Source organism: Leiobunum rupestre, chromosome 5 (assembly GCF_980474605.1).
Source record: "Leiobunum rupestre chromosome 5, qqLeiRupe1.1.hap1, whole genome shotgun sequence".
NCBI lineage: Eukaryota > Metazoa > Arthropoda > Arachnida > Opiliones > Sclerosomatidae > Leiobunum > Leiobunum rupestre.
In genome coordinates, this window is record NC_143388.1 from 5,585,143 (window position 1) to 5,611,764 (window position 26,622).

Below are 26,622 nucleotides of genomic sequence, written 5' to 3' on the forward strand. Positions count from 1 at the left end.
TTTTTTAATTCTTAATGCCTGTTTCTTATTTTTTTAGGTCGGAATCCTTTTGGTTCGACATACTTAAAAATCTCGTACACTCGAGAGAAAAATGATTTTAGAATTCATGAAATCCCAAAATTTGGTCGAAAATCAGTTTCAATATCTGTTTCTGATTTTTAGAAATTGCTTTAATTTGCAAGTTTCGGACCCCTCGCTACCAACGCGAATGACACACACGGGTTACGTTTCTCGTTCCCTCTATCGTGCCAAGGGGGCATTAGACCAGGGTGTACACGAACCGTCTCAACAGTCATCAGTCAGAGGCGATCTTATTTTAAAGGTCACATGCATGTATTTCAATGAAGATATACCTAGAGGTCTCACATTCACCAAAAATGTGAACGGGATTTTACGCTGGATTTCAAGATTTCTTGTTGGACTTTGGATTTCTTAACATTTGTCTCGGATTTCGCGACTTCTCGTTTTATTTCGAGATTTCTACTCGTATCTCGCGATTTCGCAAGCTTTCGATTTCGTGTCGAACTTATGGATTTATTACCGTATTTCTGGATTTCGTGTCGGATTTCTAGATTTCTTGCCGGATTTCTAGATTTTGATCTCCCGATTTTGAAGAAATCCAGGCTGAGTTTCGGATTTCTTGGATAGTGTACGCGATTTCTTTCTATGTCAAACCCCTCGAGATTTTCGATTTCGACAACCAATGAGATACCGGTCCGATTTGAAAATCGTCTCAACACATTCATTAGATATAAATAAATACGTTCTTGATAGGTTCTATTATATCAAATGTCAAAATTTTAGCCAGAGATTCCAACAGTAGACCGGTTTCGCCTTTTTGGGGCTCATCAGTACTTCGTAGGAACTCTGGCTTTACTCGGAAATCTGTCGATATCAGTAAAACCAATAAACATTCAGAGTACCCTATATGCGAGCAGTCCATTGCAATTTATAGTGAAATTCTTCACCAATTCAGCAGACATCTTTTTACGCTCGAGCGTAAAAGATGTCTGCTGCATAGCGACCGCCATCCAATAATTGGTGAAGATTTTCACTATAAATTGCAATGGACTGCTCACATAATTATAGGGCACTCTGAATGTTTATTAGGTTCTATTATATTGGTGCAATTAAAGTCACTAGATGACTTGGACCTAGGGTGGTGCCTTGGGTATTAGCCTGCTGATTATTATTATTATTATTAAACTTTGCTTTAAAAGGTCATCGATTAATTAATTGTAGTCTAGTTTTTGGCCAAATATGAATTTAGCCATAAGAACAGGGTTCCGAAGTGGTGGGGTGTTCCTAAAATGTCACTTTTTTCGAATATAGGCCATGTCACTGGTAAATAGTGACAAATAATGACAAATAATGGCATATAATGACAAATAGGGGAAACAAATAATTTTGTACTCTTAGAACACTTTATTTGCTATAACTTTTAGCAATGAATAAAATAAAATAAATATAAAAAATAGCCCAATTCTTGGCAACCCCGCGTAGGATTATTACAAAAATAGCCTAAAAATGCTTTTATGGTATTTCACACCAAAAAGGTATTAGTATTTTTACTTTTTATAATATTTGCCACTATATGTCAATTTGTCACTAAAAATCATTATTTGCCATGTCACATTTTGCCACTACTTGCCACAATAAATGTCAGGTGGTATTTACCACCCGGGAACACTGAAAATAATGTGTTAAATATTGGTACAAAACGTTTTGGTATAAGGTGGTTTCTTTTCGCTTGTTCCGGGATTTCGGAGTAGGGTAAGAAGGGTAAGGCTATGACGTAATTTTACTCCGATTCTGTGGTGGCGAATAGTTTTGAGTCGGAGTAAAAATGTTTTTCCAAAATGGCTCTCTGTGGCCTTTTTAGCGGATAAATTCTGGCTAGCGGACGACAAAATCCTATTTACTCGTTTACACCTCCTTTTCAGAAGGAGTTAAAAGAGTAGCCCTAATACTCCGGAACAAGTGAATAGTTTTTGGGGCGGAGTAATTATCATCCCCGGAACAGGCGAATAAACGTTTTGAGGTAAAATGAGTACACTTGTAGTCCGAGAACAGGCGAAAAGAAACCACCTAGTAAGTGAGGAAAGTGGTAAATATGGTAGATAATGGTAAATAATATTTTTCCATGAATTATTTACAGCATTTAAAACTTAAACCTATATTTATGGAGATTAAACCTTTTAAGATTTAGAACAGCCTTAAAGTTTAAGATTTTTTGATATATTCCGTTTTTTGAAGAATTTTTTTGATTTCCAATATTATCATACAATAATATACCATTATTTACCAGTGATGTATGCACAATATTCGAAAAAAGTGGTATTTTTGGAACACTGCTTAATAAAGTTACTGGACAACGGTATAAATAAAACGTAAAAAAAATCTTTTACTACGAAAATGGTAAACACAGTACATCTATAATTGAATTCCAGACAATGGACTTTAGTATATGCACCCTTATCTAAAAGGGAAAATAAATAATTTTTAAATGCCCCGAGAATAGGCGAGGAATTATATTTAACCCAAACCTTAACTTTCTTATTTTTAATGCTTTTTCGGCATTAAGATCTTGAGAATACGTATAAAGAGCAGAATGGGCGAACTATTTGTGTTTCTAAGATAATGGAACTTTATTTGAGCTTTTCCGCAAAATAAAATATGGATTCAAACTCCCAGTTTAATACACGCAAAATTATATTCTACTAACGGAAATTAGGTATAATAAAGTTATCCTTTGAGGTATTTTGTGTAGTAAGTATAAAAATCTGAGAACATTTGATTGGTTGAGTACGGTTTCGTTGAACCGAATTAAGGCATTCGAGGTAATGGTGAGAGGGGAGCAGTTTGGCACCCAGAGGTCAAGCTTGAAACCTCATAATACTACCGGTTATTCAATATATGTTCTCATCACATCGATGGTTTCTCAGTTTTGTTAAAATCGTTGACTTCCTGAGGATGGCCCATTATGGATTTAACGAGGAACATGCTTTTGGAAAGAGTTTTGTAACCCTTCGATAAGTTGAAGAAGAACCGTTCTTTAGACTTCCGTGTTGTAGTTGCTTCTGTATCCCCCGGAGACAATAAGTACTTTCGGCCTTTTATCGGCGTGTCTGACCACGACAGTCGCGGATGGTGTCGAAGAGATGACCGACCGGCTGCGCGTTCTTCTGTGCCTGCGGACCACCGTGATGGCCACCAGCAAAATGACTAGGAGCGCTAGGGCCAACCCTACCAAAGTCGGTACTAAGGATTCGTCCGAATCGCTGAAGAAAGCACCACCGATTTCGTAGACACCGCCTTCGTTTAAACGCACCGAGTTTTTCGGTAATTCCTTGTAGTTAAGTCTTATTTGGTGCATGTTGGTTCCTTTACCAGCATCGCCGACTTTTTCCAAGTCTCCGCCTACTGTTTCGCGTCTAGACCTGAAAATGTAACGCGCTGACGTCACTTGATGACGTTCCACGCTCCGTTTTCCCATTCCTCTAGCCACATTATCTTTCGAACGGACAGTATAGATGCAGTGAATGAACCATTGTCTTCCATAAGATACCTGCAATTACTCAAAGAATATTTATGATTGTTACTTTGGATTAAAATTTAATTGAATACCATTTTGATTGAATATGATAGAAAAAGAATATAGCACCTGGAATAGTGGATCTGATTGAAACTTAAAACCATCAGATCCTGGTTGCTTCTTCAGATCTGTTACGTCTTCAGCCGCAATCTCCTCCACCAACGACGCGTTGAATGGTATGCTTTGAAATTCAAACCTCACTGTATGCGGCGCGCCTTTGTCCTATAAGTTATAGCATAAGTAAATAATACATAACTTATAAATATAAATATCCATCTGCTTAAACTGCTAAAATGCTTGTAACATGTGCTTTCGCCGGTTCTCGATTATTTTTGAATAGACGTTTTGGGAGAAAAATTGTACGGCGCGAAAAACCTCAAATATAACATTTCTAAAACTATTATCTCAAGAAAATATGGTACATATCAATCCGCAGTACAGTCGTTATGTTTTACAACATTAGTTGAAGTAAGAAATTAGTAAATAATGCAGTAATATTTGAGCCTCTATGTGGTATACTCATAGGTGGTTTGACAGGAAATTCGCAATAATACGAATTTTGGTTGGGTTTCGCGAAAGTACATGTTTTATTTTAATGACGTAGATACTACTTACGTCAGAGGTATACTATAAACTTATGGTTATGATATTTCAATTAATTGTTCATACTATTATCTTCATTGTGTACAGAAGCTGTCTCGATTCAGCCACGCAACCGTATTCCTTATTTTCAGGATCGTAATGCGGTATGTAACCATCTACTCCGGTGCAGATGAAACATTTCTCAACAGTCAAAAGGAAAGACTGTCCTAAATTTTGGACAGGGTTCACCATAATGCGGCCGTATATCGTGTCACCTGGAAAACGATGAAATTTGTTTAATATGTTTCAATTAAATACTGGCAATTTTCCCATCTGACCTGGTACGAACGAGGCATCTGATTCCTCTCCGAATCCAATGGTACCGTTAGACAACCAGAGTTTTCTTTGCCTCAGCAAATGGAATTGGGTGTCCAGACTGAATTCTGTAGGCACAGGATCGCTTACTTGCTGGAATCTGATTGGCAGGTCGAAGGTTACTGGTTCCCTGGGTGCGCATTGGTGGGGTACTTCGAAGGATAGACTATCCGATACCGTACACGGTATTAGTTTTATGTAATACAAACCCGTATAATCTCGAACCTATGAATTTGTACGGACTTAGTACTTGAAAGTGGTACATATCGGTTGAAGACTTACGGAAAAATCAGATTTGAATTGCCACGTTTGTTCCGGTTGGGCGTACGTCGGTTGCGTGTGCAGAAGTTTCAGATTAAACGTTAATCCAGGCTGCTCCGGTGACATTACCATAGAAGCTACTGCGATATCTGTAATTGCATAAATCTATAAGTTAAGTCCATTTTTAAGGCATGTTCATATATATTCAGTTGCAACCTTAGAAAGGGCAAAATGCTAATAGATAAATAATACGTCCAATTGGAAATGACAAAAATAAGTATTATACTAGAATGTTTCCCTTTCTAAGATAGCAACTGAGTATAAGTGAGTGGTGATATATTATTTTTAACACTCAGCTATACTCAGTTGCAGGTTAAGAAAGGCAAAATATCTAGTACATTTGGCGGAAAGATACTAGCACGAATTTCTGGTAAATCGGCGGCCTGACCTACGAATTTCACCTATTTTCTGTTGAATTCCTAAAGGTTAATACGCGTTTTATATTAATCCATTTTAGAAATGTCAATTGCCCTATTTTCTAAGTGATCAATAAATATTTAATGTAGATAATTTTTTAAGCTTAATTATAGTGTATTTTTAGCCACTAAACAATTATCAAATCGCACGTTCATGTACGGCAACATGGTAATCTCGGCATTAACTGTTCAATACTTACCTTCGACTCACCAAACTGATTTTTTTGGTACTAAAAATAAATTATTAAAACTGTTAAAAAATCTTATCTATGTTAAATAATTAATTATCACTGAAATATAACGCATTAGACTATATTTTCCAAAAATATATAACGCGCGCGTGGGTATACTTAGAAATTCAACCGAAAACAGGACAAATTTTAAATTCTCACCGCCTATTTACTGGAAATTCGTGCTAGTATCTTTCCACCAAATGTACTAGATATTGTACCTTTCTTAACTTGCAACTGAGTATAGGCATCACCTTAGGCCCAAGTCATCTAGCGCCTTCTAATGCCATTAACTCAGGTGACCGCGTTACTACTACTTTACCTTCGTGATCGGGCACAAAGAGTCCAGTGAATCTAGCTTTGGTTCTGAAATCTACCACCAGTCTTCCATCGTCACCAATATTCATGGCCGTTGGGTACAAGTTCCCTGTAAGACTTTGTTGTTAATTGGTTTCTTGAATGAATGCTCAATATGTTCATGTACCTTGAAGTTGCGATTCCTTCGTGGTTCCTATTCCTTGTTGCCACAAAATAGCGGTATTGTAAACGAAGGTCAATCTTAAATCGGAGTGCAAATCGCTGTGTTGCCAGCCACCGGTGGCCGCGGGAGAATGGAAAACGTACGATACGTAAAGGGGCACTTTCACCGATACGTAGCTTTGAACTAGATTCAGAACCTGCAATCGCCACCAAAAATTTCACATTTTCAATACTTTTAATGTCGAGTAAGATACCAGCTCACCTGTCCGTCTGTGCTGATGGAGCCTCCACATTCGTTAACCAACTCTGAGGTGTCGTAGTATGATGTGAACTCCCACATGCACGCCTCCAAATCCAAATTGCGATAAAACCTATTTTGGGAGATAATATTTAAACAATCTTTTCATTATAAACCTTTAATAATCCGATTCCTAGATGAAACCCTGTCGTGGGGACTACCGCGTGATAAAAATAAACATGGCGCTATCCCCAGATTCATTGGTTAACCATTAAAGGAAATATACCCTCTAGTATTTCTGTCACCCCCGAAAGAGTTCGAATATTGGGCTCTCGCTTTTATGGCTTTGGACATTGGAAGTGCTAGTAAGTGGTTTGGGGTCTTCTGTAACGATCGCTTTGCAAGTTATATTATCTCTATTAAGATCTTTGGATTGTAGAATCTGTCGTCGGCTAAAAGGAGGTTCAGTAATGAATCTAGAGATTGCGGTAGTATATAATACAAGATTTAGTCTGCTATGAATCTCTGGTATATATATTTTTTAAACCTAGGCAGTGGCATATGCTCATTTCTAGAGTGTTACCTCAAAGTCTGTTCGCCTCGTAGCTCTTCGTTGAACTGGTAAGGTTCCGCTTCGCCCACTATATTGGCATTTTTGGTTTCGTTGGTGAGAAAACCGTGTTTGGTGTGTATTTCGTCGTAGTCCAGTAAATTGGAACATTTATGATGACCGACTCTCAGGCCATCGGCGCTTAGAGCGAACTCGAAGTTGGACAGTAGTCTAGTTGATATCACTGGCAACATGCCATCTTGGTGTGGTATGATGACGATTAACTTAATGAGGTTAGGATGCTCTGGGTCGTCGGGTTCTGTTGGGTTTGAGGTAGAGAACGTTTCAATTTCCGAATAACATAATATCCGAGAGTCTGTACCTGTGTATCTCATTTTGGCCGTAAATGGTTCGGCCCCAAAAGCTCCTTCTATTCTGGGGAGACAAAGTCCTCCTGTGGTTGATATGGTGACCGGTTCACTTTCGCTTTCAAGGCCTGGATCTCCAACCAGATTGACTGCCCGCGTTATACATTGAATTCTGCTACCTGCGCATTGAATTATAAATTAGGTTTTAGAACAGTAAAAGCTGTGGCTTCAATGTTATAATAATAACGGCGAACTGTTCAAATTATTCAAGTCGTAATTTTCAGATATCTGAACTTCTGAAGAGAATTACGCCACGGTCACACTAGAGCTTAAAACCCAGTTTAGGTCGGTTTGAATGCCAGTTTCAAACGCCGACGATAAAGCCAGGTTCACACTTACCCCAAAATCACTTCGTTTTAAATAACTGGTTTTCAAAACTAGCGTGAGAAATCGCTTCGTGTTGGTTCGGGAAGCAACTCGTCCAAGTTGGTTCGCTTAGAATCGCTTTCAAAACGTCAAGGCGGGGAAGTAAATTTGCTTGTATTTTCAAAAATAATGGGAATAAAATTCTAAATAATGTCAAATAATATTACTGTATGTATAGTAAACATGATTAACTAATGGTTTTGGAATACATTTTACTATTTTCAAAATTCTGGTCATAATTTGAAATGACGTTAAGCCTTGGCTATAAGCGAACCGGGGTGAAGCTATCGTCGGCGGTCTAAACTGGCATTATTTAGAATTTTATTCCCATCATTTTTGAAAATACGAGCAATTTTACTTCCCCACCTGGTCGTTTTGAAAGCGATTCTAAGCGAACCGACTTGGACGTGTTGCTTCATATCTCACGCTGGTTTTGAAAACTAGTTATCTAAAACGAAGCGATTTTTATTTCCCCCCTCCCGGAAATATTATCAGAAATTCTATCTGATTCATTATAACTATGGGTACGTTCAGTAACAGTCAACGGAAAATAACCCGATGGATTTATATTTTGCACCGATGAGCTTTTTCGTCATAATGACGTTGTAAGCTGCTAAACGCTTTTATTCGGTCATCGGGGTTTTTTTTAAATGGCGTTGAATTTATAGTAGTTTTACGTCAGTAATGACATCAGTCATCGGAAAAACCGGCTCTTGAAGCCGAAGACTTCGTTGAGCAACCGATGACCATCGTGACATCAAAACCGGAAACGCTGAACGTACCCTAGGAAACCGATGTCAGCGATTACTAATCGGTGAGTCCGATGAGCGCTGCTGAACGTACCCTTTGTAAATGCGACGAACGGCGACCATAATTATGACGTATTTTAAAAGGACTTCAACCCCCGACAGCTCTCCATTGTAAGTCCCTTTAACTTGGGAGCAACAAACACAAAGAGAACGCAGCTAGCCTTTAAACACGCTAACGAAGGGTTGTGTACGAATTTCATTGGACGAGCGTCACGAGCCTTTATGCTGAACGTTTTACGGGCGGGGGGGGGGCGGAATTTCCGAATTTTCCCCTTCCGACGGCAGCAGGCGCTAAAGCGTCTAGCCAATGAAAAACGTACACAAGAAAATCCACGACTTTTGACGGGTTGCGTTCTCCTTGTGTGGGGTGTTGTGTTTGTTGCTCCTAGCTTTAACAATGAATTCAGCGTGCCTAAACTCTCTGGTTTGAATCTGATAATATCTGCACGCAAATTCAGCTAATCTGATATCTGATATATCGTAATTATTTCCCCGATTCAGATACCGCAACTGTTAACTGAGAATTGGTTAGAATCGCTTTAATAATATAAGTCTTTTATAAATGAAAACAAATTTAAAGAAAATTAATTTTCCTGAAATTTAGGATGCCAAATTAAAACTAATTTAATATTTAAAATCATTGTTCAAAATATACTCCTTCTTATTTAAATACATTTAGTCTGTGAAATTAAATACCACAGAGAAACGTGAAATCTCGAAAAACTAAACTAAGAAAACGTTTCTCGATATTATCCTGTACTAAAAATCAACCTAGTATAGTTTTAGCATAAGTTACATAATAACAATAAGTATGACACTTCCTATGTCTTTAATGCTAATTTTCTCTCTTCAAGCTGTGATTTGGACTCGCGACTTACCGTTTTGGATTTCTAAGTTTTGATAAAAATTTAAGCCTAATATCGGAGAGCACGTTCTGGAGTCGCGAGGGGCTTTGGCTTTGTTTTGAAGCCCGCGTGCGAATCATGCGTGTAAAAAAAACATGAGCTCGTGGCGCCGAGAAAAACTTTTTTAATTTTTATCATTTTAGCTTAGTATTCCCATGGAAGAAGTACTTCTTCCATGGTATTCCGCCTATCTATCGGAAACCAGATATTTCGGCTTAGCGGAAGTCTCGCATATTTTAGACGCTAGAGGGCTCTGTGCTGAGAAAACATCTTGATTACGCAATAACTATAAAAATCAGTTTGGTTGTAAATCTCGTTAATTGTCATACTTATTTGTATTGTTACTTATGGTTTTAGGTATAACCTACCAAATAAGGTCAACAGAAATGCCTTACATTTATTTTCAAATTTAATGTAATTTCTTTAAGCCGTGGGCAGGTTTAATCGATCAAGTTTAGCAGATTTCGTTGATAAAACAGGTAGGTTAGGCGCTCAGCGTTTCTTTCCGATCGTTAAATGCCGGTTTCCTTTGGGTTAAAACGCCGCGTATGTGGACAGACAAAAATGTTGTATAAAGCTTAGTTTCCACTAGCGCGCGAATTAATGAAATTTTCTTTACTCGTTTAAAAACGTGTGTACATCCCAAAAATCGTTTTAAAAATTCAGAACGAATTTTCGTCACGTGACTCTGGCATACCTTTCCACTTTCCAAAACACGTGATAATATAGCCTAAAAATTCAAACGATTTTGTGGCCCTTCAAGTTACGCGGCGTTACGCACGCTAGTGTAAACTAAGCGTTAAGCTTGTTTTCCACTAGCGCGCGTCATAATGTTATTTTCTTTACGCGCGTAAAAACGTTTGAATGTTTCAAAGCTGAGAAACGCGTCGTTGCGCGCACCAGTGGAAAACAAGCTTTAGGCCTAACGGATATTTTTTGCGTCGCGGAGTTTTTAGCCTTATTGAAAACCAGCCTTAAGCCTAGTTCCCACTTAGCGAAAAAAACAATTTTCACGCTGAAAATTGACGCTCGCAAATAAAATTTGCGATTTTTTTCAAATTCGCCGCTAAAGTCGCGTCTCCGCGGTATCTAGCGAATGTTCTATTTTTTGACGTCCACACCTTGGCGATAAAAAGCTTCAGCCAATCAGAAAACGCGTTCCCTCGACCTATTCCGCTCCCGTCCGTCACTTATTAAGCCTAGGTCTTTAGAAAAGCGGCTCAGCCAACTTGACCAAGATACTGAAGTAAAGGTAATTATCTCACGAATATAATCATTTATTTATTGAAATTATCAACAGGAACATCCATTTGGTTCATTTTGAATTGATGTTTTATGTTAGGCCTAAAACATTACTAAAAACCCGCACGAGTTGTTTTCAGCGTTTTTAAATTTTCGCGCTAAAGTGAGAACCGCTTCCCCAGCGACCGGAAAAAACGCGTCTTTTTTCATTGCGGAAAATTTTATTCGTCTCGAAAATTCGCCAAGTGGGAACTAGCCTTAAAAGGGTATTTAGATAACGAGGCATACCCGGAGAGTAATAAACGCTATCGAGAGAGATAGAATGCGTGTCTGCGAAGAAAGTCGCCGATTCCAAATCATAGAGGTCGCTAGTGACTCCGTCGGAACTGGTAGGAGCGGCCACCCTCCATCGGAACTCCGTCAGAGAGTCGTTAATACCTTCCTTGCTACAGATAGGTCCTGTTTTGGAATAGTCGGGGTGCTTCGGGTTGCAGGACTACCACGAACAGAGAAAGAGAGATTTAATTAAGCAATTTATTTCTTTGGCACGGTGCGCTTGGCAAAACGAATGCGCCCGCTAATTAATAGGAATTAGATAGGGTTAATTTATGTTTGCGCTTACTGTTACACAGATGAGTGGGTAACCCGGTACCGGTTCTTTCGTTTTCGCGGCCACATCGTCATAATCTCTCAAAGATAGCAGAACTGGTTTGGTGGGGAATGTCACGTCGGAGACGATATCGATATCCAGCACGTAAATTATGGCTTTGATATCCTGCTTAACGATATCGTGAGTTAGAAACCGATTTCTTTCATAGGGGATCGGTAAATTTCCCATTAGGTACCCCTATTCAATGGTGTCAAAATATTTCTTAGTAAGTAGGGATATAGAGATTACGTAGTTACGGAGTTAAAGTTCGTTCCACTCGCTAGGAAGCTAAAGCGCATGGATACACGTAGATAAAAGTAGTACTATCAGAAGGCTATAATATATCTGTTATCCGTAAAAACTTGTTGAGGTTAGCGGTAATAGTTAGTGTAGGGAACTATTGGCTCGCGTGGCATGATGGGCTTGCCACCACCCTCCTACGCATTGTAACCTGGCCACCTGAATTAATGGCTTTAAAAGTCGCTTGATGACTTAGGCCTAAGATGGTGCCTTGCGCATTATCCTAGCTGAGTATTATTAGCGAATTAAAATGAAACATGTACATTTGCAAGCTTAAGGCATTTTTCAGTGGGAGCTTACGTAGGTCAGCTAAGCAAATACCCAAGGACGCTAAAGGCCTAAGTCAACCAGTGACTTGTTAAGCTAATTATTAGTGGCCAGGTTAAATTGCATAGGAGGGTATAATATAAGCATTATCTCGTACTATGCATTACCTGAGTATCAGCGATCATGTTTCTGTCGGGCCGTAGTAGCACCGTAAACGATTCTCTGTGTTCTTTTTCCTTGTCCTTTAAAATTGATATTTGCACTACAAGACTACTCACGTTGGCTGCGAATTCCAATTCTATTATCAAGAACGTTACATCAACGTGTTAATGTGATATAATCGATCTCGTAAGCTACAAAAAACTTAGACCTTTGGATAATGGCGTGTAGTCCAAGCCGGACTTGGCGGAACCATCTTTGGTATGCACTCTGACGACGGACGTTTTAGTCAAGTCGCCGGTTCGAACGACACGAACGTCAAGTAAGGTGACATCCTCGTTGGATTGCGGTTCCTTAACGCTGAATTTGGTTCGTTCAAATCGAATAACCGGCTCTGATAACCGTTTCGAAATTTAAAGGGTTTTAAAACGGGGGCTTGTAATTTTCAAAAAGATAAATATATCTTACTGTCGCTTATGTCTATAATCACGATGCTGGTGTCGTTTTTCGGGCCTATCGCGGCTCTAATTACCCCTGAGCTTCTCGGGTTTCCCAGAACCAGTCGGAAGGCCTCATCCGGTTCGTAAAAGTCGTCGTCCACTAACGCCACCGAGCAACCCTTTTCAGATTCACCTTTCAGGAGAATCAGATAAAGTTTAATGTATAGTTTGACGCGCTTAGCTTCAGATTGTAGATTAAAAGACTAAGCTAGTTGGTTAACTACTGATACTTGGAACCGGTTGAATCGATGGGTGACTGTTGTATTTACCTGGTTGGAAGTTTATGATAGAGTCGTCACTGTCAGGCCTTTCTTCGTAATCTTCGTCCACCTTGGCTGTAAGTTGTCTCGTGTAGCAACGGACTGAAGCGTCATGTTTGACGTCACCGTGACGCGCGACGTAGGCTGTAACTAGTTTGTCATTTTCGTGAACCACCAGCTTTGAATCTTTGAATTGGAACGATGGAGCTGCGGAAATTAGTTAGCGGTATCAGTGAAGCTCGAACATTTTGATGTAACGTAATGTATACTTGCCATCACTGATGGTATCGTTAATAATTATAGTAGTTATATTCGGTTCTCCGAGTTCAGCGTTGATTGGTAGGTTCAGAACCAAATGAAACGATTCGGGTCCTTCCAAGATTGGATGACCAATGTCGTCCACTATTGTTACCTTAAATAGTTGCTTGGATACTCCTGGAGCAAACTCCAAAGTTCTTCCGATTCCCAAATAGTCTTGGTTGGCTAGAAAAAAAATTATTGAAAATAATTTGTGTTCTGATCCTCATTGAACATTTAGAACAGCTACCTTCGGCTGTTACCGGATCTGATGGCTTAGACCTAACCGTAACGCTTGACGATCTACTAAGATCAGTCCCCAATCTCCAAACTGTAACTTCCAAATATCCCGCGTTCTCTTCTATTTTGTATTCACTTTCTCCAAAGTATAACCTAGGCGCTATTAGTAAAACGCACCATGTTTAGTAGGAAATATCTAGAATTTTGTGTTTAGGTTAAATTACCATCTTTGGGATCTGATTCGATAACAATTTTGGTCAAATTTCTAGAAATTCTTCCACCCAGGGGTAATGTTAGTCTCATTTGGAAGGTCTCATCTGGTTCGTGCAAGGCGTCGTCTATGATAACAACTCTGCAGTAGCCAACATCCTGCTTTCTCTGGAAGCGAATCATACTGATGTAACTTTCTGGTCGACTGATATAATCCGAGTAGGATTGAACGGTACTTGGTATGGTACCACTGGCCGTTTCTACATAATAATATAATCAATTTCGCTGCAGATTTAAAATATTCCTTCGATATTGAAACTTACTAGATTCTGTGGAACACACCACGGCCATTTCTTGGTTGATGTCACCTTTTCGTCTGATTGCTATTAAAAGTTCGCCGACGCTTTCAGCTACCTTGTATTCCACCTTTTCGAAGAAGACGGTCGATTCTTTGGAAATTGTCAATAGACGTTTAAAGGACGTATCTTTGCTGCTTTCTCTTATGGACAGAAACTTATCTTACCATCTTCTTCGTCTTTGATCGTAACGTGAGCCGTTTTGGGCTCTTCAATGGCAGCCATTACGGGATCACTTAGATACACTTCAAACGTTTCGCCGTTTTCAAAAAAAGAATCGTCTTGAATTCTCATGGTCCATCTGGACTCTGTTTGTCCAGGACTAAATTGCACTTGCTTGGAGTGCGTATTTCCATAGTCGTATCCTTTCTTCGCTGTTAGGTCTTTAACCGATACACCTACGATAACCCTCAATTTAGGATTCTCAAAAATTATTCCAATAGACATTGCAATAAAAGACCCTCTCATTTTACTTGCTTTCCAACATGGCTAAAATGAGATTTTTGAATATAATATTTCTGGTTTGTCGGTTAACAGATTCGTCTGGCTAGCTAAAGACTATAATCCCTACTCAAGTCCAACCAAGTCAACTTAGTTCGCCATTCAGTTTATAAATGCAATTTTTTCCATAACTGCGTCGACGGAAAAAATCTTAGCTAGTATTAATTACCACCAGCGTCATAATGTTAATTATTTAACGCCCGTTAAAGCCTTTGTACGTCGCGTCATAATGTATTTTTCTTTACGCGCGTTCAAACGTTTTTGCTTTCCAAAGTTGGGTGACGCGCCCTTACGCGCGCTAATGGAAACCAAGGCTTAGGCTTAGAATATTTCTTTTTGCGTTGACGCGAAAAATCTCCGTATGGCCTAACTCGAGCCTTTGCTGTCGATGCTCGCCTATAGCGGCGTTTTGCCCTTTTACAAGGACCATATAAAGAGTAGCCTGCCCGTCCAGACTCTATGTATTAATACTTCCTAGTGAATCACTGAATGGATTTTTTGAAGCGCCTATTACAACGCATATGTCAAGGTAATGGGTAACTGACCTACGAATGCTGTCTCTCCCAAGTAGCCTCGTCTAGACAAAGTAATGATTAAGTATTTCTCCGTTTCATTGACGACGTAGGTGTCCTTTTCGAAGGATATCCAAGCCCAGTTGAATTGGAATCTTTGATCTGCCAGTTTATTCTTTCCTGTAATGTCGAATATTTCGAAAAATATGTATATATTGTCCGTTGCGTTTGAAGTTTATTTAACCCTTGAATCCTTAGTGAAGGGGTTAATGTCAAAATTACAACTTTTACTCTAACAGGAGTAAAGTTTTTACCACCAATTATTTAATTCTTCATATACGAATGAAGAAACTTGGAACTCTTTCTGAAAATCCTTATTTATGAAGGGTTGAGCTCTTAGAGCTGGATGTTTTCCAGCGAGATTTAAACACAATGCGAAACATTGTAATCCTTTATTTTGACTAGAAAATTACCCTCAAGTACTTAATTTGGAGCATTATAACTTCAAAATCACGGACGCCGTCGAGTGTATTTCCTCGAAATGGTCTTTCATTTAGTAAATACCCTTAAGTCCCACCTAGATAGAGGACCACCACCCAAGTCGCTTAAGACACGAAAGATTTGATAGATACAAATCGGTTTTTGATCCGCCTGTCACAATATAAATTGAAAAACCCCGCGAATTCATTAAATACACTAATACATCTTTTAAAAACGTCCAGCGTTCTTCGAACGATATCGCGAGTTTCGTTATTAGCGATACGTTTGTCCTTTGGACGCGGTTAGTACCCTTTAAGGCGTATCATCTAAAATCCACGAAGGTGGTTTGCTCATCGATCATACGGCTTGTTGGTCCTGGGATACGAGCGGCCCCTAAACCTCTTAACGCACAATACCATGAATGGAGTAAATTGACTTTGATAGTCGCTCTTTAGACGTTACAAACTCTCTCCGGAGGGTAGCTCTAAGACCCGTCAAAAATTCAATAAAAGACGCGAATGGTACAAAAGAAGGCCCTTTATCGTTTTCCCCGCTTTTTTCATCCCTCGACTTTCTTTTTCACCGTATCGAATTACGTAAGGCACTGCGAAGAGATCGAATGGCTTGTTATTCCCGTTTGCCCGTAAGGTTATAGTATTTTAGGATTAGGAGAGCTAACAATTTGCTGTACTTAATCAAGAATATATACATGTTAATGGAGAATGTGTGACTCCAACAATTTCATGATTCCCGGATGATATCCTTCGCCTTCAAACTCGGGGGTTGAGTAGACCTTCATGTATACCTTGAAAGCTCCTAAAGGGAAAAGTTTCAATGGCCATACATTTTGCTATGGCAACTAAGAATGTTTTTCACGACTCAGGTAAAATAGCATCAGAAAATCACGGATTGTATTTAATTGATTTTACCCAATTTTATCGATTTTATCCAATTTTATCGATTTTATCCAATTTTATCGATTTTATCCAATTTTATCGATTTTATCCAATTTTATCGATTTTATCCAATTTTATCGATTTTACCCAATTTTATCGATTTTACCCAATTTTATCGATTTTATCCAATTTTATCGATTTTACCCAATTTTATCGATTTTATCCAATTTTATCGATTTTATCCAATTTTATCGATTTTATCCAATTTTATCGATTTTATCCAATTTTATCGATTTTATCCAATTTTATCGATTTTATCCAATTTTATCGATTTTATCCAATTTTATCGATTTTACTCAATTTTATCGATTTTATCCAATTTTATCGATTTTATCCAATTTTATCGATTTTATCCAATTTTATCGATTTTACCCAATTTTATCGATTTTATCCAATTTTATCGATTTTACTCAATTTTATCGATTTTATCCAATTTTATCGATTTTATCCAATTTTATCGATTTTATCCAATTTTATCGATTTTATCCAATTTTATCGATTTTATCCAATTTTATCGATTTTACCCAATTTTATCGATTTTATCCAATTTTATCGATTTTATCCAATTTTATCGATTTTATCCAATTTTATCGATTTTACTCAATTTTATCGATTTTATCCAATTTTATCGATTTTATCCAATTTTATCGATTTTACCCAATTTTATCGATTTTTCCCAATTATTTTGCCAAAATTTTTTTTTTTTTTTAAATGTCAATCCGTGATTTTTCCTTACTATTTTACGTCTAGAGAAAATTTAAATTTGAGCCATCAAGGTACATGAAGGACTATATCACCTCCGAGTTAGAAAAAAATCTGAGAGAAACTCCGCCTTGTGAGAGAGATCCGGCGATCGTATCGGAGTGCCTTCCCCCTCTTACGGGGAAAAGTGGGAAATATTACGAGAGCAAAGGCTGAGGGGCGTGGTTTTTCATCGGGGAATAAGGAAGCGAACAGAGTACTACTTACATATTCTCCGTTAACCCGGATACATTCTTAACTCAATAAAGTAGTGAGATTGAAAATGACCTTATATTTCACCGAACCGCGAGTTGTCAAAGAGCAGGCTTTACCCCTTCTTTCCCTTTGGCGTATTTTTTTCCACGTCCCCCGTTTTATTCAACTTTTTGGCGCCCGATTGGATACGATTTATCCCCTATTCGTCTCCATTGCTTTTTCAAAGAGTGCTTCTGAAAGGAATTTACCTGGATCCAGTACCGTGAAATGGAAAAAATCTCTGGTAGCGTTTGTGTTCGGGTTTAAGATGTAATGAATGTGGAAGTTGTCCACGTCTCCTGCAAAAAAAAAGATATATATTAAAAGGTTAATAGGAGCCGATCGCTTTACGCTTCAATGGTTAAATTTCGGTTTTCATATTGCCTTGTATAGGGCAAAGCTAGCATAGGAGCGGTACTAATTTCCAATTGCCTATATTGGTTTTAAATCGATATAAACTAAATTTTTGAAAAATGCTTGGATTTAAGCTGTAATTTTACACTTTCTGTCTACCCCTCACAAACATTTTATAAATACTTCCTATCAAATCCGATAGAATAGGCGGCTAAATAAACTCCTCTCTGACTGTCTTGCCCCCCTGTTGAAAAATGCTGCCAGATCGATGCATAGAAAATTCTCAGTTTTGGCTGTATAAATATAAACCATAGACAAACTTGTTATATGTCCAGTCGCAGCAGCGCAAACTCTATAATCGGCTATGTATGATCTTTTATTTAAAGGACTATTTAAGTCTATAATTTTCTATTTTCTACAGAGGTAATGCTACATTTTTGGGTATTTTCAATGTGATAAAAAATTAATCAATATTTTTACAGACTCTAGAGAAATGTGTTTTTTCAATATTTATAGAAACATTACCAAAGTTTCTACAGATTCTATTGAGTGCTCTTTAAATATCTTTATAGAAAAAAATATAGAAAAATGACCAAACGTTCTATAGATCCTATAGAAATATGTAATTTTCCAAAGTAGTACAGTTCTATAGAATTTCTTTATGCAACGCTTAAATTATCTATTTTGACAAAGTTTTAAACGACATTGAAGCTGAACATTTTCACGTTCATTTTATCCTTTTACAACTATAATAATCTTATAGAAGTCTGTAGAAAGTCTAAGGTTCTCTATATCCTTCAGATTGTATAGAAATTTCTACAGTTTCATAGAATGTCTAGAAATTTGTGCATATTTCTACAGTTTCATAGAATGTCTAGAAATGTGTACATTTTTCTACAGTTTCATAGAATGTCTAGAAATTTGTGCATATTTCTACAGTTTCATAGAATGCCTAGAAATGTGTACATTTTTCTACAGTTTCATAGAATGTCTATAGAAAGTTTTACATTTTCTACAGTTTTTTTAATGTCTATAGAAATTGACACATATTTATACTGCTTATAGAATTTATATTGAAATTGATACATATTTATACTGCTTATAGAATATATATAGAAACTGATGCATATTTATACTGCTTATAGAATATATATAGAAATTGGTACATATTTCTACTGCTTATAGAATATTATATAGAAATTGATACATATTTCTACTGCTTATAGAATATTATATAGAAATTGGTACATATTTCTACTGCTTATAGAATATACATAGAAAATGATACATATTTCTACTGCTAATAGAATATATATAGAAATTGGTACATATTTCTACTGCTTATAGAATATATATAGAAATTGATACATATTTCTACTGATTATAGAATATATAAAGAAATTGATACATATTTCTACTGCTTATAGAATATATATAGAAATTGATACATATTTCTATTGCTTATAGAATATATATAGAAAAATAACATAAGAGACGTTTTGCAACGCTTAAATTCACAACTTTGACAAAGGTTTGAGCGGGAGTTATCTATAATTACAAACTGGAATTATTTTTTTGTCAATTTGAAATTTGCCGATATTTCGAAACCGAGATCGGAAAATTGAAAATGCGACGCGCCGCGGGAGTTTCGGCTTCTCTTTCAAGTGGAAATAACGTTTTCCTGATCGTCAATGATTTTCATTTTGCTTATTCGTGCGTGCAACTTCTCCAAGTTCACCCGCAAATCAGAAGCCTCAGAGAGCTTCGGCCATTGAGCGTGCCTAATTCCAGTAGTTCTCCTAACTTACAATCCATTGCTTTTTGGGTTTTTTGAATTTCAAACTTTTTTTTGCTATCGTATTGCGAGAGTGCCTCTAACCAATTTTGAATTTCCTTATCGTAAATATAGGCTTTTTAAGAACTTTTTTTCACTTCTGATACGGAGGGGGGTAATTTGGTTGACGATTACGGTCTTTTTATATATAAATATTGGTTTTTCGCTTGTCATGAAAAATTGATTTATTGATTCGCGACGTTTTGGAGGGTAATTGCCTTCATTTTTCGCACGTACGACTTTCATTATTTATATTTCGTATCTGTTATCTGTATTATTTCGCGTTATACCTGAGGTGTTTTTAGTTTAAACGTCTTAGAAATTTTGTTGTTGAAACATGGATCAAGATTCTAACGAGACTTACTGTTCCCAGTGCCGTATTTCCGCCTAGGCCAACCTAGGCCGTGGCCTAGGGGCCCATCCTTGGAAGGGGCCCTCCAGTAACCGTAATTACTGTATTCAAAGGCATAAATCTATAATATCAATCGTAATTTATGTTGGAGAAATTCCTAGGTAGAAGATTTTGTTTTAAAGTTACCAAAATTTCTGCCTGGCAGTTTACGGACGCAGCCTTTAATCGCAATGTTGCATAATTATCGCATATTTAGTCGACGATTGTTAAGAGCTTTTATTTAGTAATATAACCGTAGAGCTCAGACTTCTACGCTGAATCAGAGAAATTCAGGCACAGCCTAGTTCCAGGGATAATGGTAAATGCAGCGCGTGAAAAGGGGGCCCAGACTCTTTATCTGCCTATGGGCCCAGGATCTCTAAGTCCAGCCCTGACTGTTCATGATATTTTGACATGGTAGGCGTGGCCAAAAGCGGAAGGCTTACTGAGGTACGTCACTCACTTTGAGGCGCCTCAAGAATTCTGTTCAATTATAACTAGAGAGGCTTAATCGGGGCTTAGGCGACAGTATGGTGACAAAGTCAGGTTAGGCTTAGTTCAGAAAATGTTTTAAATTTAGAAATGAAATGGATTCCAATGAATATGATTAAAAAACCTCAGCCATGGGTGGCTTACTGGTTATTTTTACTTAACACAATGGTTAATAACCATTACTTAAACTTTTAAAGAACCAATATCAAAAGTAAAAGGTCTAAGACATAATAAGCCTCATCATTTAACCGACAACAACGGCGACATTTGGTCAAAATTGAACGTAAACGCTCCAGCTTATCTACGAAACTTCGTCGGAAATCGACTTCGAATGGTTTTTAACGCAATTAACGACAAATATCCGAGAGTTTGTTAACCCAACATTATTTTTATTGATACTAATGATAAGGACTATGTTGAAATCTTAAAAACACCCCTAAACTTTACGCTTAAAATCTCTAAATCAACATAAGAATCCCGAGATCAGCATGAAAATCCATCTTGAAAATCTCCAAATCCCATATTCGGCTTTAACGTTAATTTAAGATAAATTTGAAAAAAATTTGAAGTAAAATAGTTTGGATTTGTATAAGACAGAAAATTTTACGGTATTATTTTAAATGATAATATCATTATTTCATGTTTTTCTTAATATTTCGAGTAGGTTTTTATCCGATAATATCCAGTCGACCTTATTGTTTTTCGAGGCACAAGGGTGTGAACGAAACTTTTACTATTCTTACCTCTGTGTTTTGATTAATAGACGTTAATTCATATTTTTATCCCAAATTGGGCGGGAAGGATCGTTCATAACTGAGAAGAATTTATTTATGACTGCTTCTAAACAGTACATAACCGCCACGGCTGAAATCTATCATAAAAGAGCAACTTGAACCCAGCCCATCACGTTAGAGAAAGTCAGAGAGGAATCTAGGAAGGAAAAATATTTTTATTGATAGGTATAAAATTGGTGGCCACCATGGCCGAAAATTCGTGTTTTTCGGAGATCTTTGGCAGATAACTAAATAACGCGATTCGAGTGTCGAATTTGAAATGATGGTCGGCGCCACGCATTGACCCCGATAACGTTTTCACGCTCGTTTCGCATCTCAACTTTCTTTTAGTACCATCGCTTCCAGCGGATGATATAATGCCAGAAATGATCTCCTTTTTAAAGGATTGAATCACCGAAGATGAAAGAGGCCAAAATTTCCATGTCTCGGCCATTTCAAAGATTTATTTTTTCTTTTCCTCTGTGGGACTTGGAACGACAGAAACGCAGCCCGATAAATCACCGAACTATTTATGTAAAATTCCTCTTATACATAGAGTAATGATCCAGATCGTCACCCATTACTTTTTATAGTAGATAAAAAAATTGTTAAAAACAAATGGACGAAGTTACAGAGTACTACGATGCAGTTTATGATACTGCATTTTAGTTATGCGCGTATTTTTTGAAAATGGAAAATTGAAACCGAACTAAATTGAGAGAATTTTATGGTTTAGATAATGTTAGAAACTGTCATCAGCCACATTGTGTAACAACGAGTGAAGAGTTTGCGGTAGTGTAATAAAAATCATCTGCTATGATAGGCAATTTGATTAGGTTGAAACTATAGTTTATGTTTATCAAACTTAAGTTTGGGTAATAGCCTAGTTGAGTATTTATTAAGATCAGTGTATTGTGATTAATAAAATGTGTTAAAAAATGGTCAAAATTACAGAGAACTATGTTGCAATTTTTGATACTGCACTTTACGTATTCGCGTATTTTTTGGAAATGAAAAATTGTAACCGAACTAAATTGAGATAATTTTACGGTTTAGAGAATGTTAGAAACTGTTATCTGCTACATTGTGTAGCAACTAGTCAAGAGATGCCGGTAGTGCAGTGTAATAAAAATTATTTGCTATGATAGGCATTTTGATTAAGTTGAAACTATAGTTTATTTTAATAAAACTTAAGTAATAATAATAATAATAATAATCAGCTAGACTAATACCCATTGCTTCTAGTTAGCAAAAGAAAAGTATTTTCCAAATTGACAGCCAGAAGGTCGATTTGATAATAATAATAATCAGCTAGGCTAATACCCAAGGCACGACCTTAGGCTCAAGTCATCTAGCGACTTATAATGCCTTTAAAGAGGTGGCCGGGCTACAACGCGTAGGAGGGTGGTGGAAAGCCCTGCATGCCACGCGAGCCAACAGCTCTCTACACTTACTATTAGCCTAGTTGATTATTTATTAAGATCGGTGTATTGTGTTTAATAAACTTGGGATAAATAAGTAATGGGTATACATAACCTTTACGAGTGTTTACCATGTGGTATTTTTCACTCTACGTTTTATTATATGTGGAAGATATATATCTATCAAAAGTCGAATAAATAAATAATTAAATAAATAAATAAATAAATAAATAAATACGATAGTTCTATGAAGCCGACTTTTTTACCCTAATGTTATCGGGTCGATAGAAACACGGATTAGAAATCAATCCTATCAGTGGGAAAGACTTCTTCATACATCACCAGATTAAGGTATCAAAATAACGAAACAAAACATTTATTGTCGAGTAGACTGATGGTTGCTTCTTTGATTCGAAACCGAAATAAGGGTCGTTTGATGGCAACGAACATTCCGCCCATATTTGCTTTCGCGAGAGTGGTTTCGAAGATAAGAGAGCGACCGAGACAGTCTTGCCCGAATAACGTAGCTGCTGTCACTTCGCCGAAGATATCCGAGTTTAACTGGGTGCTTTACGACCTCTGCGCGACCTCTAAGGGACCCAAAAGGTCACCACGGGTAGTAGCCGCGCCATTCTTTATTCTATCACCGCCCATCGCCGCAGTCTGCCTCCTCTAAATTGCCCTTAAATCCATCGTCCGCTCCAGGATGTTGATTATATACGGGCTCTTGATAGTGTTATTTTAGTCATCATGACGGATATATCCAACGCCGAGGAAACCAAATATACACCAAAATTGTGTTGAGAAGTGAAATATTAAATCTCTTAATAGCTTAATTACTTGGATGAAAACGTACCGTCGGTGAGCGCTGAACTCAAGCCATTAATCTTCAACTAAAATAAATAGTGTTGTTAATTTTCCGGAAACAATTCCAGAAAATTTTCGGAAATCGGAAAAATTAAAAATTGAAACATAAATTACTTTTTAAGGGTTTTTAATGTTTTTAACTTTTTATCGATATAAAATGTATAATATCAGTAAACAATAAACATACTACAAAACAATAATAGTGTTACATTGTTAATCAGTTTAAACTAGTCTAGAGGTTTAGTTTTATTTTTAGATTTGAAAAAATGAAACGAAAATGCCTCTTTATTTAAATTTGCAATCAATATATTAGACTAATCATGGAATGAAACAATTTTCTATTTTTTTCAGAAAAATAAGGAAAATGTTTCGAGCGGAAAGTTTTCTGACTTACAACACTAAAAGTAAACTTTTACTAAAAGAAGTATGAAATTTTTGAAGTAAAGGCTTCTTGATTACTTAGCAAATCTGTAAACCAGGGCTGGCACTTTTTTGATTTATTTAATAAAATTCAAATCAATCGATTTTTTTATTTAAATCGGAATTTTCTGATTTTATTGAAATTTAATCAATTTATTGATTAATATATTATAATTAACGGATATTTTACTTTTTATCAGTTAGCTAATCTTGAATTAAATGAAATCTTAATTAAATTTAATTACTATTTAATATTATAGTTTGTTCAGATTTCTTTTAAGAACATATTTTTGGCCATTCATCTATTGAAAAACATTGTGTTATTTAAATTTTGATTTTAATCATGTTTTAAATCTTAAATCAGCCAACACGGCTGTAAAAGTTTTAAGTGTGTTTAAATCCTTGATCATAATCTACCTATTAATTACAAAGAAATTATGCATCATTAAATAACCAAATCTGGAGAAACTAAGTAGGCAATTGATTTAATACTTTTTGAGGATCTTTGACCTCGAATATCTTATATTCGGACACGGCGGACTAAGCTGAAGATGGCGCCACACATCACTAGGGGCCTTTTCCCCCCCACTTTTATTTAATAACGTATGCTCTATGGCACGTTCAAATTAACACTGGCCACCGAGCATATTATAATTTAGTTTCGTATAATCAAAAAGATAAGTGCAAAAATTATTAGATTTAAATATTTGAATCTAAGCCTTGGTCAAAAAAACCATCGTTTTTTAAAACTTGGTCAACAAAAGTGGTTGTGTGGCTCAACACGTTTGGAAAATATTTTCTCCATCACACGTTTTGACCAACAATGTTTTTCTTTCAAAAATGTGGGCTCGTGTGAATATAGGCCTGAAATCTTAGCATACCGGAAAGTTATTTTTAGTCATATATTTGAATAAACCTTCCCAATTACACGGCAGTTGGTAGCCACTTCATCAAGGTGTTGAAAATACCGTGGACAGAGAGATGAAGCAGACACTCTAGCGCACTAATTGCCGTCCATATTTTGTCAGCTCATAAATTAACGGCAGCGGGAGGAAGACCTCTGGGCGGGACCCTCTCGCTATCTCCACTAATAGTCGCCACAACTGGTCCCATACATCACCACGACCACAAACAGAAGTACCGCGAGACTGGCCCACGCTTCAATTACTTCCGTACACGAACGAGCAGTACAATCAGAAGTATATATCTCACGAAAGAAGTTTTCCTCTCCCTTTATACTGTTCAAAATTTATTGTTGGAAGAAAAAATAGTGTGGGATAATATACATCATAAAATGAATGTCTAATACTATTACATAGAGAAAATACGACTTAGAAATAAGTATGTATCCCTACGCAGTGTAATTTTTACCTTTTAATACAAACGATACATTTTTAACCGTGATCTGGCGAAAAATTCGAACGCCAAAAGATTCGGCGTCGAGGGAATATAACCACTAGTATTTCAGTAGCCCCCACCCAAAAATGTTTCCAATATTTGTTGTTTCTTCGTATGAGTTTTGAAAAATGCTTAGACGAATCAAAACGCCCCATCGCCGCTAAAAAAATAAAAGCTATTTAAATAAAAAAATTTAGAAAAATTCTATTTCCCATTTACCCTGCAAAATACATCTGATACACCCAAACTGGGGTTCATTGGATAGGCCGCAAACAGTGTTAGTCCAGGGCCCCCCAATTTAACGGCCCACCCTTGGTCGCTCCAAATGACCTTCATGATCGAAAATGTAAACTCCTTTTCCCTATAAAATATAATGATTGAAGGGTACACCGGTGACGTTCTTTCTTTCCCTCGCTTGTACCAGGCGATGACTATAGGAAATATAGCGCCATCTGCCTTAATATCCGTCAACTAAATATGTGAAGAAATAGCAGAAGACTTTTGAATTACTAAATTTTCAGTTGAGCTTTCAGCTTTCTTATATAATCAGCTAGGCTAAAACCCAAGGCACCACCTTAGGCATAAGTCATCAAGCAACTTTTAAAGCCATTAATTCAGGTGGCCGGGTTACAATGCGAAGGAGGGTGGTGGCAAGCCCTTCATGCCACGCGAACCAACAGCTCACTATACTTTAACTATTACCGTTAACCTCAAAAAAAATTTATGAAAGGGGAAACCGAAGAGCTCGGGGAAAAACTCCTTTAGCCAGTGGTGAGAGAACTTGCCAACTCAACGCAGAAGGAGATATTCAATTTAAAACTCAGTCGGTAGGTGGCGATACTTATGACCAAAATTTAAACTACGCACGAAGCCTATATCCGTCTCAACACAGTCATTCTGCCTAAGCACAAATAAGTATATCCTTGGTTCTTCCGTAAAGAACGCTTTGAATTCTATATTATCTTTAATGGTCTAGATGGAAACTTTTCTCGAAGGAAGATGTTATATACTTCTGGTAAGACTGAAATCTACGAGTCAAACAGCGCCATTAAAAAAAAGCACGGGCTGCGGCATTATACGGATAATTCATTGCAACGTGTATTTCCGCGTATACCGCACCCCCCTCGGTTGGGTTTAATCCTGGACGGCGGTATATTAAGGTTAAGTAGCCTTCACCAGGATGCGAGTTAGGGCCCTACCAGCGTAAGAGGCCGCCAAATATTTAAAGTTTCTTCAACGGGAATTATAACGAATTCGACACGGTCTAGTGCAGGAAGCGATGCGTTCGACTTCGTCACCTACAAGGGCGGTGCGCGCCAAGAGGGGTGCCGCCTCAAAGTGTCCTTATATAAATGTTAATAGCCGACCCTGAAGGTGAAATATAGACCTCCTTTTCCGCTTCTGTTACTCGCCACTAAAGTATCGAGGGAGGACGTAGAATTGAAAGTGATT

At 37.2% G+C, this 26,622-nt stretch overlaps 1 protein-coding gene across 1 annotated transcript in view; it reads right to left on the reverse strand.

Moving 5' to 3' along the window:
- Positions 1 to 2,545: 2,545 nt before the first annotated feature.
- The window catches only part of LOC149943400 (extracellular matrix protein 3-like), a 63,797-nt gene continuing 39,720 nt past the window's right edge, over positions 2,546 to 26,622 (reverse strand). Inside the window, exons 4-26 of the mRNA XM_090176081.1 lie at positions 17,430 to 17,519; positions 14,822 to 14,968; positions 13,943 to 14,173; positions 13,743 to 13,868; positions 13,434 to 13,679; positions 13,220 to 13,369; positions 12,946 to 13,155; positions 12,682 to 12,879; positions 12,381 to 12,545; positions 12,124 to 12,306; positions 11,921 to 12,051; positions 11,160 to 11,312; positions 10,826 to 11,033; positions 7,170 to 7,334; positions 6,821 to 7,106; positions 6,262 to 6,370; positions 6,004 to 6,196; positions 5,842 to 5,946; positions 4,835 to 4,962; positions 4,516 to 4,777; positions 4,265 to 4,452; positions 3,665 to 3,817; positions 2,546 to 3,568 (exon numbers count right to left, since the gene is read on the reverse strand). Coding sequence (XP_090032207.1) covers positions 3,056 to 3,568; positions 3,665 to 3,817; positions 4,265 to 4,452; positions 4,516 to 4,777; positions 4,835 to 4,962; positions 5,842 to 5,946; positions 6,004 to 6,196; positions 6,262 to 6,370; positions 6,821 to 7,106; positions 7,170 to 7,334; positions 10,826 to 11,033; positions 11,160 to 11,312; positions 11,921 to 12,051; positions 12,124 to 12,306; positions 12,381 to 12,545; positions 12,682 to 12,879; positions 12,946 to 13,155; positions 13,220 to 13,369; positions 13,434 to 13,679; positions 13,743 to 13,868; positions 13,943 to 14,173; positions 14,822 to 14,968; positions 17,430 to 17,519 — 4,340 coding nt within the window. The 3' untranslated portion in view covers positions 2,546 to 3,055. The remainder of the gene's footprint in view (positions 3,569 to 3,664; positions 3,818 to 4,264; positions 4,453 to 4,515; positions 4,778 to 4,834; positions 4,963 to 5,841; positions 5,947 to 6,003; positions 6,197 to 6,261; positions 6,371 to 6,820; positions 7,107 to 7,169; positions 7,335 to 10,825; positions 11,034 to 11,159; positions 11,313 to 11,920; positions 12,052 to 12,123; positions 12,307 to 12,380; positions 12,546 to 12,681; positions 12,880 to 12,945; positions 13,156 to 13,219; positions 13,370 to 13,433; positions 13,680 to 13,742; positions 13,869 to 13,942; positions 14,174 to 14,821; positions 14,969 to 17,429; positions 17,520 to 26,622) is intronic.